The sequence below is a fragment of the Ruditapes philippinarum genome, unplaced genomic scaffold, assembly GCF_026571515.1.
Source record: "Ruditapes philippinarum isolate M1 unplaced genomic scaffold, ASM2657151v2 ctg5064_1_1_1_1, whole genome shotgun sequence".
Lineage (NCBI taxonomy): Eukaryota > Metazoa > Mollusca > Bivalvia > Venerida > Veneridae > Ruditapes > Ruditapes philippinarum.
In genome coordinates this window covers 46465-63332 of record NW_026861554.1, presented here as the reverse complement: position 1 = coordinate 63332, position 16868 = coordinate 46465, and the positions used below count along the sequence as shown (strand labels likewise).

Sequence of the window (16868 nt, the reverse complement as noted above, 5' to 3'; positions counted from 1 at the left end):
GGCAACAAAGGCATATTACGAGACTAATAAATGCTTTAGAAGGATAAAAAATGCAATGATTTTATATGATGATATTGAAAAGGGTTACAGTTTCCCTTAAATTTTTGTCGAAATGACACAATTCGATACTATAGTAGTTTAAGGGAATAAAGTTCCAGTAGGAAATAGTTTCGAGGAATGCTATTCTAATAGGAAGAAAAGTTTCCGGGAATGCTTTTCAAATAAAAAGAATGTTGTTCTACCAGAAATAGTAGTATAGAGGAATACTACTTTTATTCCAATAAAACGTAGTTTTGAGGTATGCTATTCCAAGAACATAAGAAGTTTTGAAGAATGCTATTTTAAAATGTTCTTTCCAATAGAAATACTTTTCATGAATGTTATTCTGATAGATCAGATTAATAGAAAGTAATTTTCAGGAATGATATTCAAATACAAAAACATAGTTTTGTGGAATTTATTTTTAAAATGGAAAAGTAATTTTAAGGAATGCTATTTCAATAAAACGATTTTTAAGGAAAGTTGTTTCAATAAAAAAAATAGTTTTGAGAAATGCTATTTCAAAAACGATTTTAAAGTGGTTTTGATGAATGATTTTCCAAAAGGGCAGCTTTCAGAAAAGCTATTCAAATAAAAACTAGTTTTGATAAAAAAGGAATATTATAATAAAAAAGGAAAAGTAGTTTAAAGGAATGCTATTCCAATAAAATGAAGTTTTCAGGAAAGTACATTTGGGAAATGCTATTCCAAAAACAAAAGTAGTTTTGAGGAACGCTAATCCAAAGAAAGTAGGTTTCAGGAATGCTATTTCAATAAAAAGTAGTTTGGAGCAATGTTATTCTAACCGGAAGAGTAGTTTTAAGGAATGCTTCTAAATGGAATAGCATTTCTCAAAACTATTTTTTATTGAAACAACTTTCCCTAAAAAATAATTTTATTGAATTAACCATTGTTTGAATTATATTAATAGTTTTATATTTTTGTATATTCTAGATACATAGTTGCCACCAAGTCTTTTGTCCAACTGGTAAGCAAAGAAACAAAAGAAACAAGTGCGTTTATCCACATACAATTTGGTACAATCAAAACTATGTCGTATATATAAATCTTACATTAGGCACATTCATGAACGTAACGGAAGCATTTGGTATTTCATATGTAGGATTTTATTCAAAAGTTTTACCTCCTCTACAATCAGTATGGATGAAAAAATGGTTCATGCATTCTGTATATTACAGAGTTATGGACGAGCCCCATTTAACAAATAATCTTATTATTGTTATGCATAGAAAACTTTCAACTGTAAAACCAGACACCATAATAGGAAACATTAAGAAAATGATCGGTAAAGAGTGGAAAATGCGTTTACGGAATATCACAGAAGTTCTAGGGACACCAGAATTTTCAATGCGATCGTCTTTTAAAAGCCCATCCTTGAACAAAGCAGATGGTTTCTATAACCTAACTAAAGATCTAGACTGGCCGCAGTATAAATATGCGTATATGGGTCCTGTTCTTTATCGGAAAGAACATATCATTTCTAGGTTGTATATTTGCAACCAAGTTGAGCTTGAACCATCAGAATTTCTGCTGAACAGTGAAAAGAATGCCCTCTATATATCCACATCAAAGCGTATCTTATTTGATAGCCAGTTTGCACTCGTGCGTAGCAACACTTTCACCGAAAGTTGCGCCAGAATTTGTATAGAGGACTCTGGATTGTACGAAAGGGGCAAAAACGCGGGGGAAAATGTCACAACCATTTACCTGTGTTTTGTTGTTGCAAGTCTGTTGTTAATACAGGCGCTTTGAGTATTGTGCTAACAAGTCACGCCTTATGTTAAGGTTGTCTTGTATGTATGATGTTTTAACCTGATTAACCTATATTTCGCATTGTTATTGATCTTTTTATATGAACAAAGGGTGAAGTTATCATCATAGGAAATTTGTTTAATTGGTATGAATGTTTTAAAACAAATATATTGACAGTATTATAATTTTCCGGTCCAATCAGTACAATTGCGTTACAGACAAATTAAAGTTTAAAAAATAATTTAAGTATGAACAAATTAAATGTTTTATTTCCCAAAATATTTCTTAAAGGACCTAACGGGGGGATAAAAATCTTTAACTTATAACAAGAAATGTTAATGACCAACGCTTCAGATTTGAACTATTGCATTTATTATTTTACAATAATGGTAAATCGGTATATCATTTACATGTACATATATATTCATGACTTTGATGCATTTTAAGACGTCATTTATGTCATCCATTTGCATATTGGTGTGTACTTCATTTTAAATCCAGGGCTATGGAGTGAATGTCATTTAAACTAATTGCATTGATGAAAACGCTCTTTACCTGTTCCATTTCTAAATACCAACTCTCCTTTTGTTACTGTGCAAGTTTATGGATTGTGTATGGATTGCAATTCATTTGAACTAAATGAAACAAAAACCTCTGAGTTCATTCCGCGCGCAATTATGTGCCAATGGTCATATATCTAATTGACAGTCCCAAATTATGTGCCAATGGTCATATCTCTAATAGACTGTCAAATCCAAGAGAGACTTTAAAATAAATTAAATATATTCGGATAAAGCTAAATTTATCACGCATGAACTTTATCAACAGGAATCAATGCCATGATAATATTCGTACAATTTCCTCACCCACTCTACATATAACCCGAAAGTCGAGGTGTGATTACAACGTTACAGACAAATTAAAATTTAAAATATAATTTAAGTATGAACAAATTAAATGTTGTATTTCCCAAAATATTTCTTAAAGGACCTAACGGGGGGATACAAATCTTTAGCTTATAACAAGAAATGTTAATGACCAACTCTTCAGATTTGAACTATTGCATTTATTATTTTACAATAATGGTAAATCGGTATATCATTTACATGTACATATATATTCATGACTTTGATGCATTTTAGGACGTCATTTATGTCATCCATTTGCATATTGGTGTGTACGTCATTTTAAATCCAGAGACCACGGACTATGGAGTGAATGTCATTTAAACTAATTGCATTGATGAAAACGCTCTTTACCTGTTCCATTTCTAAATACCAACTTTCCTTTTGTTACTGTGCAAGTTTAAGGATTATGTATGGATTGCAATTCATTTGAACTAAATGCATTGTGTATGGATTGCAATTCATTTGAACTAAATTCATTGATAAAATCGCTGTTTACCTGTTCCAAAAACTTTCTCTTCTTTTGTTACTGTGCACGTTTATAAATTTCTATAGACTTACTCCTCTTTTGTTATTGTGCAAGTTTGAAAGAAATTACCTTTCATTTCGATTCTCATAACTATTTTTCGCAATTAAATACTATCGGATCTTTCGTAATATTTCACAGCAGATTAATGAATCTTTATAAATAAATGAATGAATAAATAAATGAATACATTAGTTAATATATAAATGATGTTATGACCAAATTATCGGGCACATATGAAATTATGTAATTGTTTCGTGAACTGAATTCATTCATGGACAGTCTTTACGTCCTTTGATATTTAAATGTTTTATTTAGACATGATTGAGAATCAGCATTTGACTAACTTTAAAATTTGAAAGATTTAATTCAACATTATGTGTAACTTAAATATCAGAGGCCATATCTGAGTAGTTAAAAAACTGTTATATACATTTTAATGATGTGATTTTTCCTATGTTTTCGTTTTGAAAAGTAAGCCGATGGTATCGAGTGAGAACTAAATGCTCTGCAGACAGGGTATCATAAATCGTTGTATGGCTCTAGATCAGTATTGTTTATGCTTCAGCTGATATTTGTATACCTCTTTGCTTTACTTTTTGTGTATGGCTAGTGTAATAAATTCTTCACGTTCTTTGTGACTATTTTGATATCTTTGTACGGCAATTATACGTTTATTCCACAATATCCTCTGGATGCCGTTGAAGTTATGTACATGTATTAAGTTTACAATTTTTGACGTTGTTCAGTATATCTGTTTTGACATCAAATAAAGTTTACCTGCACTAAAGAATGATTTATTTTGATTTATTTATAAAGAAGAAACACTTTGTATATGAAACATATATTAGAAAACTGTTATTCATGCACAAATTTACTTCTGTAACCCCTGTCCCCCTCATTGAAGAGAGATCAGGAGTCATTGCCCATACGGGGATATGTGCGTCATGCAGTACTGAAAATTGCAGTTTAGATTTTTGTCATTGGCATAGACCCGTAGAGTATAGAGAATAACATGCTAGTCTCTGATACAATACATTACAAAATCTAATGGGCAAGGCTAAAAAACGTGAAGAGCCTTATAATTTTTTTAAAATATTAGACACTAGTTTGATATTCTATTTATTCTATGTTTGAAATTCATTTCTAATATGCATTTCTTTCATTAAATTTCAAATGAAACAAAAACCTCTGAGTTCATTCCGCGCGCAATTATGTGCCAATGGTCATATATCTAATTGACAGTCCCAAATTATGTGCCAATGGTCATATCTCTAATAGACTGTCAAATCCAAGAGAGACTTTAAAATAAATTAAATATATTCGGATAAAGCTAAATTTATCACGCATGAACTTTATCAACAGGAATCAATGCCATAATAATATTAAAAAAGGACCTCACCCACTCTCCATATAACCCGAAAGTCGAGGTGTGATAACAACTGCCTGATGCATAAAAACAAACATTTTTATTATATCACTAAATACACGAGGGACAATGGATTTGTTTAGGAAATCAGGAATATTGATAAAATGATCGTTGATTGCATGTAAGATATTATTTTTTCCCAGTTATTATATTACCATTGATTCTTAAGATAAAAAGGTAATCTAGTATTGTCGTAAGTATCATTATCGTTAGATATATCTTTTTTTATGTTTTACAATGCGTTCTTTCTTATCATTGACGGCATTACTGAAGTTATTCCTTTTGTGTTGTTTAGTAAATAACTTGATTTATTCCGCGAGAGTAAATATAAATCTCACGGAATAATATTTTTATAATGATCTCTTTTCAAGCTTGCATTGTTTAATTTCTTCATTGTACGAATTTGGCCATGTACACCTTTTTATGCTCTTAATTTCAAATGGTACATGCCTCACCAGAATATTATTCATCATATTGAAAACAATTCAATAGATTCATTTGGGTCATTAAGTGTCTCTATACAATCAAAATTAGAAACAAACAAATGACGTTGAAATGATTCTGTATCAAATTTAGCAAAACTCCTATATTCTATAGTTTTGTGATTCCCTGCATGTGTGCGAGTATTTCCTCTTATGAAATATTTTAAATAATGGTCACTGATTAAATTTGTTTATACTAAATTTTCTTGCCACGCGGGAATCTCAAAGCTATATTTCTTGGGTTAGAGCTCTGTGCCCTATATTGCTGTAAAGAACAAATCGCCAATCCAAATAAACGACCATGCCACGTGAACATCTCAAGGCAATATGCCTTGGTCTAGAGCTTTGTACCTTACATTTCTGTAAAGAAGAACCTCTAAAGTGATACTTATTCTGATCCGCAACGAAATCACTCAAATAGCGTTTCAACAGTTGGCACCAGAATATATTTGTACAATAATTAATACATTTAATATAAGGAAAGAACAAATCGCCGGTCCAAAAAGTAACCATGACAAGCGAAAATCTCAAGGCCATATACTTAGGGCTAGATCATTGTGTTCGATATTGCTGTAAAGAAGAACTTTCAAATATGTAAATTACAAAGGTTGTTTCCGCGGGTGGCACCAGAAAATGGTGATTTAAAAGAAAATTTCTACTGTTTATATAGGGATAGAACAAATCACCAATTTGCATCTTAATTTAAACTTTAACTTATCAAAGACTTTGGGGAGGAACTTTTATTAAATCTAAACAATAGTTTTCATTTTTAATCAAAGAGTGTTAGTTTAAACATATTTTATTTCGCAAGCAAGTATCATTTACATCACAATATATATGGATTGAAAAACAAGTTTACATGGAATTTTAACACATCTTATAATTTAATAACAACTATTGCGGAGGCACATATGTGCCGTCAGATTTGATCACTGATCTTTCAAAATGATAAATGCTTTAGTCCAGATTGGAAGATAATCTAGCTAATTTCGATTTTTTTCACATAGTAGATAGTTAATAGTAGGGCATGCTGACCATGTTTGAAAATGACCTTCTGTGTTTTTCAGTATTTTGTACATGTACATTTGTATAATATTGGTTGTTCTAGAATCATTCCTGTCTGTTAAGTATTCAACGCTATTTATTTTGTTTGAAAGCGTTGTTAGAATCTGCACATAAATTTCTAACACAAGAGATATACATGTACATGTATATATACATGTAAAAATATTTCATCTAAATAACATTTAGCAAACTTTTATTGCATGAGTAGAAAAGTGTATAAAACTTAATTACTTTAGAATCATAAAATGCCAGCACATTTATTATCATTGTAGTATAAGCCACTTCCAACAGGCTTTGCTGCTGCTAGGGATTCTTTATTCCTCTCTATTTCACCCTTAAGCAACATGGTTGAGTATCTGTCTTGTAATTGAGAGTTCCGCTTTCAAATTCCTGCCAGTACCTGAGAAGTTTTCAGGTTCACAATCATGGTGACAAGGTTTAAAACATAATGACAATGCTTTAAGTCATTTCAGAGGCAAACTGAATTGACTAGCAATCAATTACAGGCAGAAAAATGGCCCTTAGGACATTACATCTAGATGACGATAGCATGACCTAATCAGTGATCTTTATAGGTAAAATTACATTCAATATGAGCATGCAGTGCTTGCCTAAGATTTAGACTTTGTAAAAAAAGTTGAATGAATTGTGTTTGTCTGGCCACTTGTACAGCCTTGCCGGGTTAATATGAAAAGGTATGAACAGCATGGTTGAATGTTGGCCGTGTAATTGAGATGTTCAAGGCTCAAATCCTGACTAGTGCTTGAGATTTTTCAGGCTTAGAGTAATGCTAAGGGTGTTGAATCATGTTTCCTGTGTATGCATTTTTCAATTTTATAATAAGTGTCAACAGTGTAATGTATAAATCACAAAAATGTATGTAAATATCCTTCATAAACTGTCATTTATAAAAAGAGTGTGGCACTGTTTTTATAATAAGGCATCTTTGTTATGGTAGCGAATTATTTATTGCTGTAATCGGAAGTAATATACATCAAGCATAGAAAGTCCATTACAAAAGAAATTAAAATCCATTTTACTCTTTTTTTCAATTTGTTCTGAATTAGAGAAAAACAGACACAGGCTCAATCAAACCGAGCCTGAAACATTTTCAATTGTGTCGTGTTGGGTGTTATTTAGGGATTTCTACTTTACTGATGGTTTATTAGAAAACAGATCTTGCGGATATATTTAAAGGGATTGTCTAACAAATCTATAGTTACTATTCCAAACGCGTTAATTGAATGGCAGAATTAAATTACTGCAAAATGTCTCCTTGTTCGTTTAAACAAACACTAATATGAATACACATTTCAAATGATATTTAAGTAAAATCATCGTATTGTCAATTCTAATTTGTTCTGTGAAATAATGTCTTATGAATATGTCTCGTAAAATCATTATAAATTAGTTGTGTAACGTGCATGGGCTAGCTATATTTGTTTGATCACAATGTCAATCACAAGATACATTTATATAAAACATACTACATTGTATATTAATAAAAGCAATTTACTTTGAAATTAGTAAAAAATTAAATTGTTTCATGATTTCAATTAAAATTAAAAAACTTACTTTCCCTTTAATATCAAGTTGGAGCATGGACCAATCCCTAATACCTTGGTAAAAATAATATATATAATATGTACTTTTTGTGAACTATTAACATGGGGTATGTGAAAGTTTCCTCATTATTTCAACTATTATAACAATGAACATCAGAAAAGTTATCATACATATAAGATGGACGTTTTTTTTTTAAATATTTTGTGTACATGATTGAGTCTTAATTGTATGACTCTATTTTCTATATTAAGCCACCCAATACTACTAAAATCAATAACTTTCAATGATTTTCTAGAATATAAGGAACAACTTTGTTTTGTGCTACTTAAAGTTTCAGTTTAAGTTGTTTAGTAAGGCCACTATACCAAGATGAGCTGGCATGGTCATAGTGACACTGTATCAAAGAGTTACATAAAAGTTTTTTTTAGCTGTTGCCTTCTCTACACAAACATTTTAATCGAGAGTTTACTTTTTGTACTATATTATCAACAAAGAAGTGCCCAAGATTGAACCGAGATACTTTACTGATGGCTGAGATTGTATGGTGTAATTTTAAACTGCTCAAGTTTTGACAATTTCCTCTTAGAACTGAAAACAATACACTCTGTTTTACCAGGATGTAATGATAGCTTATTATCAACAAGCCATTTACAACAACTTTCTAGTACCCTACCCATAACCTTTTTAAATGACATCTGGATTTTTATGCGAATATAAAATGGCACTATCATCTGCATAAAGAATAAGGTTACTGTCACGTCATGGGTTTATGAACGACATAAATACATGTGCTCTAACTACGTTTATTATCTAAACTATAATATATAAGACATGTGTTAACATATCAGTGTCCTTGATGGTAGCATTTTAAGATATAGGGAACTCTCTATTATAAACGGGGTATACGCACCTAGAATATCATGTTACAGTTTAACTCATCAAGCTACATTTACATTTTTTGCTAATATTGATACTCATAACATTGATATAACATAGATAATAGAGGACCTAATATACTTCCCTCTGAGGAACACCGCATGTAATATTCATAGCTTCAGACATAGGATTATTTACATTTACAATTTAACTACGACCAATGAATAATAAAATAGTTCTAAAGCAGGGTTTGAGGTTATAAAGAAATGTTTTATATCAGGATTTTGATTGGTCGGAAACCAGCACAGAACGTACACTGACCAGACAAGTTTAAACATATTTCATTGCCCGACAAACATGTAATATATAAATGCATATGATAAGTATATAACAAAAAAAAAACAAATGGGTCGGGCAACAAGTTAAATTTCAATTAACGATTAAGCCCGTCACAGACCAGACTTTCTGATCATCCTGTGATTAAATAAAAAGCTTATTAAACGGGTTCTAAACCTCAACGATTGGATAACTGTTTGAGGATTGTATATTTTTGGCTTGCAGCCACGGCTGCAAGCCATTTCATGTGGAAAACTTGTTCCGGTTAGGTGGTTTCCTGCTTACATCTGTTGGTGCATGATTGAACGGGAAACCAGCTGCAATCGTGCCAATCGCAACTTTTCGGCCTTTTCCGTCAGTCTTCGGATTAATGATAATAGCCGATGTAGTTCCGTTTGCAATCGTGACAATTCGGGCGATTCCGTCATACTGCGGAGTAATATTACGGAAATCTAAGCTATTTTAGTTACTTCGGTAATCCCAGTTTGTGTATATAAATAGGATTTCTATTTTTACTTGATCTATCGGTTTAAACCGTAATAAATTATAAACGAAATTGTTCCGTTTCATTTGTTTTTCAACACGCACAAGTTAGTTTCTTTTATAATTGTTTTTTTTTTGTCTGTATTAGTTTTATACAATAGAGAATGGTGACTGTAGTATTATTCCGTCTTCAAAGGGTGGTCCTGCTTACCAAATCACGCATGATCGAGTTATATTTAGATCTACTGAACGCAATTCAACTTCTTGGTGAGGTAATCTAAAAATAGCCCATGCATATCATTAACCTTGCCATGACTGTGCTGATCTATGTATCACCACGTAACGAAGTATTTTAGTGCATTTACTTGTCTATAAAGCAAAGGAATGATTTCGCTGCGAAAAAGGGGAAATGAGATGTGCACACTTGTTTCCTTCAGTATCACGTTAATATTTTTACGATTGATCATTTTCTTTATTAGTTTTATACAATAGAGAATAGATCTAAATCGTTTTGACAAAAAAATATTCGGTTTTCCAAAAAAAAAAAAACAAAAAAAAAACTAAATAAACCCTTTATGATATACAAATACCGTATTTCAAAAAAACAATTTTAAAGGGTTGGGATGAAGGCACAACTGTGCAAGCCTTTCCTTTTAAAAGGAAACTTTATTACAGAGCTCCTGTCGCCGGAAGGTACGTGTTCGCGACGACGTTGATGGCTGGTACACCCAGTACTCCTGATCATTTCCAGATAATGCAAATTTGTGTCAAGAATTTATATTATAAATGGAGGGGCAGGAAGCCAAGAAGTTGTTCTTCAACTGAATCAAGGGGACACTGTCTCTACTCACAATATGGACGCTGGAAAGAAGGTGTACGGTTATATGTTGCAGTACGTTCTCTGTGTTTCTGCTACAACAAAACTATTCAAGCCCTGCCATTGTTGGCAAATAAAAGAAACATAAAATGTATAGGACATGAATGTTTTTTATCTTATTCTTATACATTTACTTATTTATGTCGAAAAAACTATTAGAAGTATTGTATGTGTTCCCATATGAAATGCAGTCCGAAGTGTACAAAACTCTTTTCCATTTACATTCAATTCTACAAATCTAATACTCTTAAAGAACAGAAATTTGACCTACACTTCCTTTAAAGAGTATGTTAAATAGCGTTCTATATCTATCTTTTCGTGATGTTTTCGATAATAAAGTGTAGCGACGTCAAGTCAAAACTAATAAAATATATTGTCATTAATAAACTTGTGAATTTCTATTTCTTTTGTCTGCTTATATTTTCTTTAATAATAACAATAAAGTTTTGTTTTGAAATAACAGGTAAGAGGATGTTAACGTAAAAATACATTAGCTTGTTATAAGACAAAATGTTGCCACTTAACAGAAGCTCCACTGAGGCCAAAACAAACATAATTTAAAATTCTTACATAGATCAAGTTAATCAGTTGAAATTGAATAATCTGCAAATGACAACAAAGACATTACTCAGAATTGAATTGAATACCGATTGCTCTTGCAATTCTTAGCTCGATTTCAGTGAAAAGCGTTCAACGCTTTTCATTTATGGCTAATTTTTAGCTCGACTTTTAAAAAAAAAGAAAAAAGTAGAGGTATTGTTATAGTCGCGGCGGCGTTGACGTTGCCGGTACCGTTGCCGTCCGCAAACTTGTACCTGGATCATAACTTTTTTATTGCTTGGTGTATTGTCTTCATACTTGACCACAACAACCTTTGGGACAAGAACTTTCAGTAGACCACACTAACCTTGACCTTCATCCATAAATGACCTTGACCTTCAAGGTCAAAAGTCCATATTTTGCTTGTTCTTTCTATTATTGGCTGTAACTTTGTTATTTTTGAATGGATTGTCTTCAAACTTGAACATAATAATCTTCAAGGTATCCCTTAAAAAATTGGACAGACCTTGACCTTCACTCATAAATGACCTTGACTTTAAAGGTCAAATTATTGAAATTTTCATTTTTTTTGGCTATTATTGGCTGTAACTTTGTTATTTTTGAATGAATTGTCTTCAAACAACTTGAACATAATAATCTTCAAGGATAACCCTTAAAAATAACCCGACATACCCTGGCCTTTACTCATTAATGACCTTGACTTTGAAGGTCAAATTATTTAAATTTTCATTTTTTGGCTGTAACTGGCTGTAACTTTGCTTTTATTGAATGGATTGACTTCATATTATAACAGTACATTCTTAAGGACAAGACCTTCATGTTTATAAAACTCAAATTGACTTGGGCTCCTTAATGACCTTGACCTTGAAGGTTAAATTACTGAATTTTCTCAGATTTGTGCATTAAATGACCATATATATTTATTGGTGTGTGTATATAAGTTTGATAAGTTTGTATTCAATCAGCCAATCAGCATTTGAAAACTGTATTGATATATAACAGTACAGTTTTTTCATTGATTCATATAGGGAAAAAAACACTCGACTGCTATATGGCGGTTGAGTTTTTTTTTCGCATCTTGTATATATCCATGTAGTTTTTTTTTTTTTTTTTTTTTTTTTTTCACAGATGTTCTAATGGGGCAGTGGTAACGAACATTCCAAGTAGCACAAAAAAAATGGAATCAATAAAATAAAATAAATAAATACAATGAAAAATATAAACAAAGATAATTAATGAGAAATGAAATTTACTCTCATTTAATCAAAAGGTACATCCGCTGAATGAATTATTTCCACTGAACAAAGCCTAAATCAATATTGGTAACATTTTACAATCCGCCTCTAACATTGGATGTCTTTTGTATATCTTTTTTTGCGGCAGCGAAAACAACTTGAAAAAATGCCTTATCATAATTAACTATAATGTTGCTAAAGATTGTTTTTTTCTATTACAAAAAAGAAAACATTATGTCATTGCGATAAAACAGTTATAATATATGAAACTCGTTAGTAACGAGAATATAACACTGGCTGGGCGACATCTCGGGATGAAATATCCCTTGATGTCGCCCCAGCCAGTGTTATATCCTCGTAACTAACTCGTTTCATGTACGTTAACTATTACATAATACACCTATATACCAAAAGTTACTACAATCTGTTGACTCCTCCAAACGTCAGTGTAAATATGATTATTTTTTTAAAGGAATCATGAAAACTAACATTTTTAATCATCATCATCATATCTTTGAGCTTAAAATAATTATTGCTGCTTTTTACAGATTAAATTAAAATTCAACGTGTTTAGCTTCTTTGTAATATTAAATTTTATATCTGTAGATTTACTTAAAGATCTTTAACACAATTTTTATGGTTTTATATCATAAATATAATGCTCAAATTAAGACTTAATATCAATTTTGTAAGTTTCAAAAAGCATTATTTATAAAGATATTACCGAATTTAACATTTCATGTAAATAAAGGGAGGTAATAAAAATTTATTTTCTATAAAGACTAAGTCAAATTTTTCAATAAGAAATGAATGCATATAATATAATATGTACAAATATTTGCAGTACATATGTTACATATTCTTCGATGTTTGAAAATTGTTTTATAAGCATAATTATATACATATATATATAATTTCATTTAAGTGTGGTATACAGGAGTGAAAACTACCAACATCACCACCACCTAGTATACAACCTTAATTACAACATACAGGATGTACTATGCCGACAAAGGAAGGGGAGGTCACTGCGTGGAGATTACATGTTTACATATTAACATTGTATGAGTTATTGTTACTTAAATACTTAAAGTTGTGCATGGCCGATTCTCTTTATCATGTTCTTCTGCTCGTTTTACAATATACGCTATTTCAAACATTCGACTACAAGACAGGGTCATCCATGAGCGGAGAATAATAATAATACCTTTAAATTTGAAGAGGGGATAGCAACAAACATAATTTTATTTTTCAGAGCAAATAATTACTTCACAAATAATCTAACAGATATAGATGCATAATACGCATTTAGTACAAAGCTGAAGAAAAAAAATGTACATCTCAAGTTACGGCAAATACTGAAGCTAATATTTTTTGTAAACAATATAACAGGGTAGGATGGGTAATATTACATGTTGTCACATGTTAACCCACGACAAGTGAACCCTTAAATTTGACCATGTTCTTTAAACTTAACGGTGAATTCATACGTTTTATTGATACCAATAAAATGCCACTAAGTGATGCATAAATATTTCAGCACGGTATTAGTTATTATGGGAATGTGTTTAAAACTACCTAATATCTTTAAAACTAAAAAGAGTTTCGGAATTGCCGTGACCGTTTGCATTGTGTGTTTCCTGGTTTATTTCAACGAATATACATATATACATGGAGTATCGAAATTAGAAATGAAGCCGTGCAAACTGGTGACGCTTAACCCGTGGGACCAATCGTTAAAGCGGTATATAGAAGAGAAGAAACCGCCTATTATTTGTTCAAATCGAGAACAACTAATGTTTGTTGACAAAGGATTTCTACGATTTAATGAGACGGGGATGAAAAAATATCAAATAGACACAAGATATGTGAAATGTTTTTACAGTAACTTAAAAAGAAATGGTGGAGATAAAGATGTTATATTCGAAGATGAGGTTAAATTTGTTGCTCCGATTTCCATTAAAAGTCATGTGTTTCGTGTGCGCTGTGTTGATGTGAATGATAATGAGTTTTATGATTATTTACACTTTAATCCTGCCTGGAATAATGATGCAAAAATGGTAGACGATGTTGAAGATGAAAGCGAAAGTAAGCTTAGTGTGATCATAGTTGGAATCGATTCTGTATCACGTTCGCATGCTATACGCAATCTCCCAAAGTCTAATAAGTTTCTGAGGAAAGAATTCCATGCTTACGATTTTGAAGGTTACAGTAAAGTTGGTGAAAATACAGGTCCAAATATATTTCCTTTATTAACTGGTCAGTCTAACAGAAATTTCCCGTTTGTGCTTCATTTGCATAAGTATGCAGATTCTTTGCCTATCATATGGAATGAAAAGATTGTTAAAAAACATTTTGCTACGTTTTTTGCAGAAGACGGAAACAACATTGCCGTTTTTTCAGGAACTGGGAAAAGTGGATTTAAGGATCAACCAACAGATTTCTATTTCCGTCCATTTGGTCTCGGAATGGACAAGTTTGAGCCAAAAATCATCGAAAACTTGGGAAAAGCATCTCAATTTTGTTATGTTGTGAATAACTACTTAGAATTAGAAATAGAATACTTGAAAGGATTTTTAGTGAAATACAAAAACAAACGAAAATATGCATTCATATGGAATAACCAAGCCAGTCACAATACTTTCACCACATTACGTCATGAGGATAACCGATTGTTAGATTTTCTTAAATGGTTGAAATATGAAAACCAAACAAAGAACACCATTTTGATTATGTTAAGCGATCATGGTTATCGAGCTGGCGGGCCGTCGTTGACCCACGTTGGCAGGGCCGAAAGTAACAAACCATGGCTTATGGTACACGTTCCCGATTATTTAAAAAGAAAATACAGTTGGATACACGAAACGATGTTAAAGAACACCAAACGACTTCTCTCTATTTATGATATATATCAAACCACATTCGACTTAGTTCATGATGTTGCCTTCACCAAACAAAAGAACACAAGCATGATCGGTAATATCATTAGAAGGAATATATTCTATGAGATTCCTCGTGAACGAACATGTCTTGACACCGGTATTGAAAAGAGGTATTGCATGTGCGATGACGAAATGCCTGTTTCCACCAACAATGGATTTATTTATTCTTTAGCCAAGTTCCTTGTCAACGAAATAAACAACATTTTATCAAAATATCAAAGTGAATGTAATATTCTCTCTCTTCACAATGTGACAGAAGCTTCAGTTACGTACTCAATGAGTGACAAGGACACCTTTGGTCGAATACCAAATGCTCCTAAAGGAATACTTAATAAATTACTATCAAATTTTAATACAAAACAAGACCAGACTGGTCGTTATTTCATTCTGTTTCATACGAATTATGGAAACGCTTTATTTGAAGGAACTGTAGATTATGCGGAATTTGGCCCGAGAGGGATCAAGGACGAAATGACGATGATTGAAGAACCGTTCCGATTAGATAGATATGGTAACCAATCATATTGTGTAGAAGATTCCTTTTTGAAACCTTTTTGTTATTGCAAGAACTTTAAACCGTAAAGTGTCACATTTTCAAAGTTATCAAAATACACGGAAACAATGTTATGGTGTGACGTCATCTCTTTGTTATATTTGCTCTACTGCTTTACTTTTATTCCAGGTCATTTTATACTACATCAAATCTAAAAGTAGATGAAATAATCCCCAGAATCATGCCATACATGTGCATGAGCTATAACACTTTTATTACCTGACGTGCCACAAAATTTGTTTAAACAGTTAACATAACGAAAGTGTATAATTAAAAAATGAAACAAAAGAAAATCAAATTGTTAACTTTTGTAATACACAATGATACTAGTGTTAATATTTTCAGAGACTTTCATTACAGTTATTGAACCTCCATAGCTCAAAACGGACACAATTCAGTTATAATTTCCTGGAAGTGCATGAGCTCCAGGTTCGATATGCTACACAGTTTTAATACCCTATGTATACCCATTATTAGATTATCAAGACGTTGAAAGGTTATATGGTTTGCAAGCAAACATAATATAGCCCTGTACGTGTATGAATTAATGTTCATATTCACAAAAGTTAGATACCGTGTTAAATTATATACTCGCCAGAGGCTCGCATAATATATTTTTATTCAACTCGTTCAATAAATTCAGTATTAAACTTACACCCATTCAATATCCTATACATATATATAGAGATAAAATAATAATGTTTAAGAAATAACAAACTCTATGTATATTCGGTAGCGCTTTCAATGCTTTCTTCGCATATCTTCAGCCGAAACTTTAATAAACATTCTAACACTATCGGAATTTTCTCTATATAAACAAAGAAGGCCCGAAGCGTGCATTATTCTACAACAATGCACTCGCCGTTCTTATTATCTCCCTGTGTTTTTCACATTAAGGGCGCCATTTTGTTTGAAAAATCTGATTTTTTTTGTCGAATTTTGTTGTAAAAACTATCTAAAATGAAAGAAAATGGTCTAACTAAGAAAACGAATCCGAACACTAATATCTTTAATTCAGTCGTTAACGCTGTACAGACGTTTAAAGTGTTGTTTACGTGACGTCACAATGTAGCGCCAAACAGCACGTGCAAAACAATCAAATCAAGTACGCTATTTTAAAGTCGCAAACGAGTTAAGTTTTACATTTATTTCACTTTTAATAGTTTGTATTTCGCTTGAAAAATTATAGAGTGAAATAAAATAAACAAACAAAGTTTTAT

The 16868-nt window shown here is 31.6% G+C and overlaps 1 protein-coding gene across 1 annotated transcript; it reads left to right on the top strand.

The window, feature by feature from the left end:
* The first annotated feature begins 13617 nt into the window (after positions 1-13617).
* Positions 13618-15935, top strand: LOC132716068 (uncharacterized). The gene has a single exon (XM_060699223.1). The coding sequence runs from the start codon at positions 13677-13679 to the stop codon at positions 15675-15677; it is 2001 nt and encodes a 666-aa protein (XP_060555206.1). The 5' UTR covers positions 13618-13676; the 3' UTR covers positions 15678-15935.
* The last annotated feature ends 933 nt before the right edge of the window (positions 15936-16868 follow it).

What these genes read in the sequence shown, in the direction of transcription:
- LOC132716068 (XM_060699223.1), top strand. Translation starts at nt 13,677, where the DNA reads ATGCATAAATATTTCAGCACGGTATTAGTTATTATGGGAATGTGTTTA.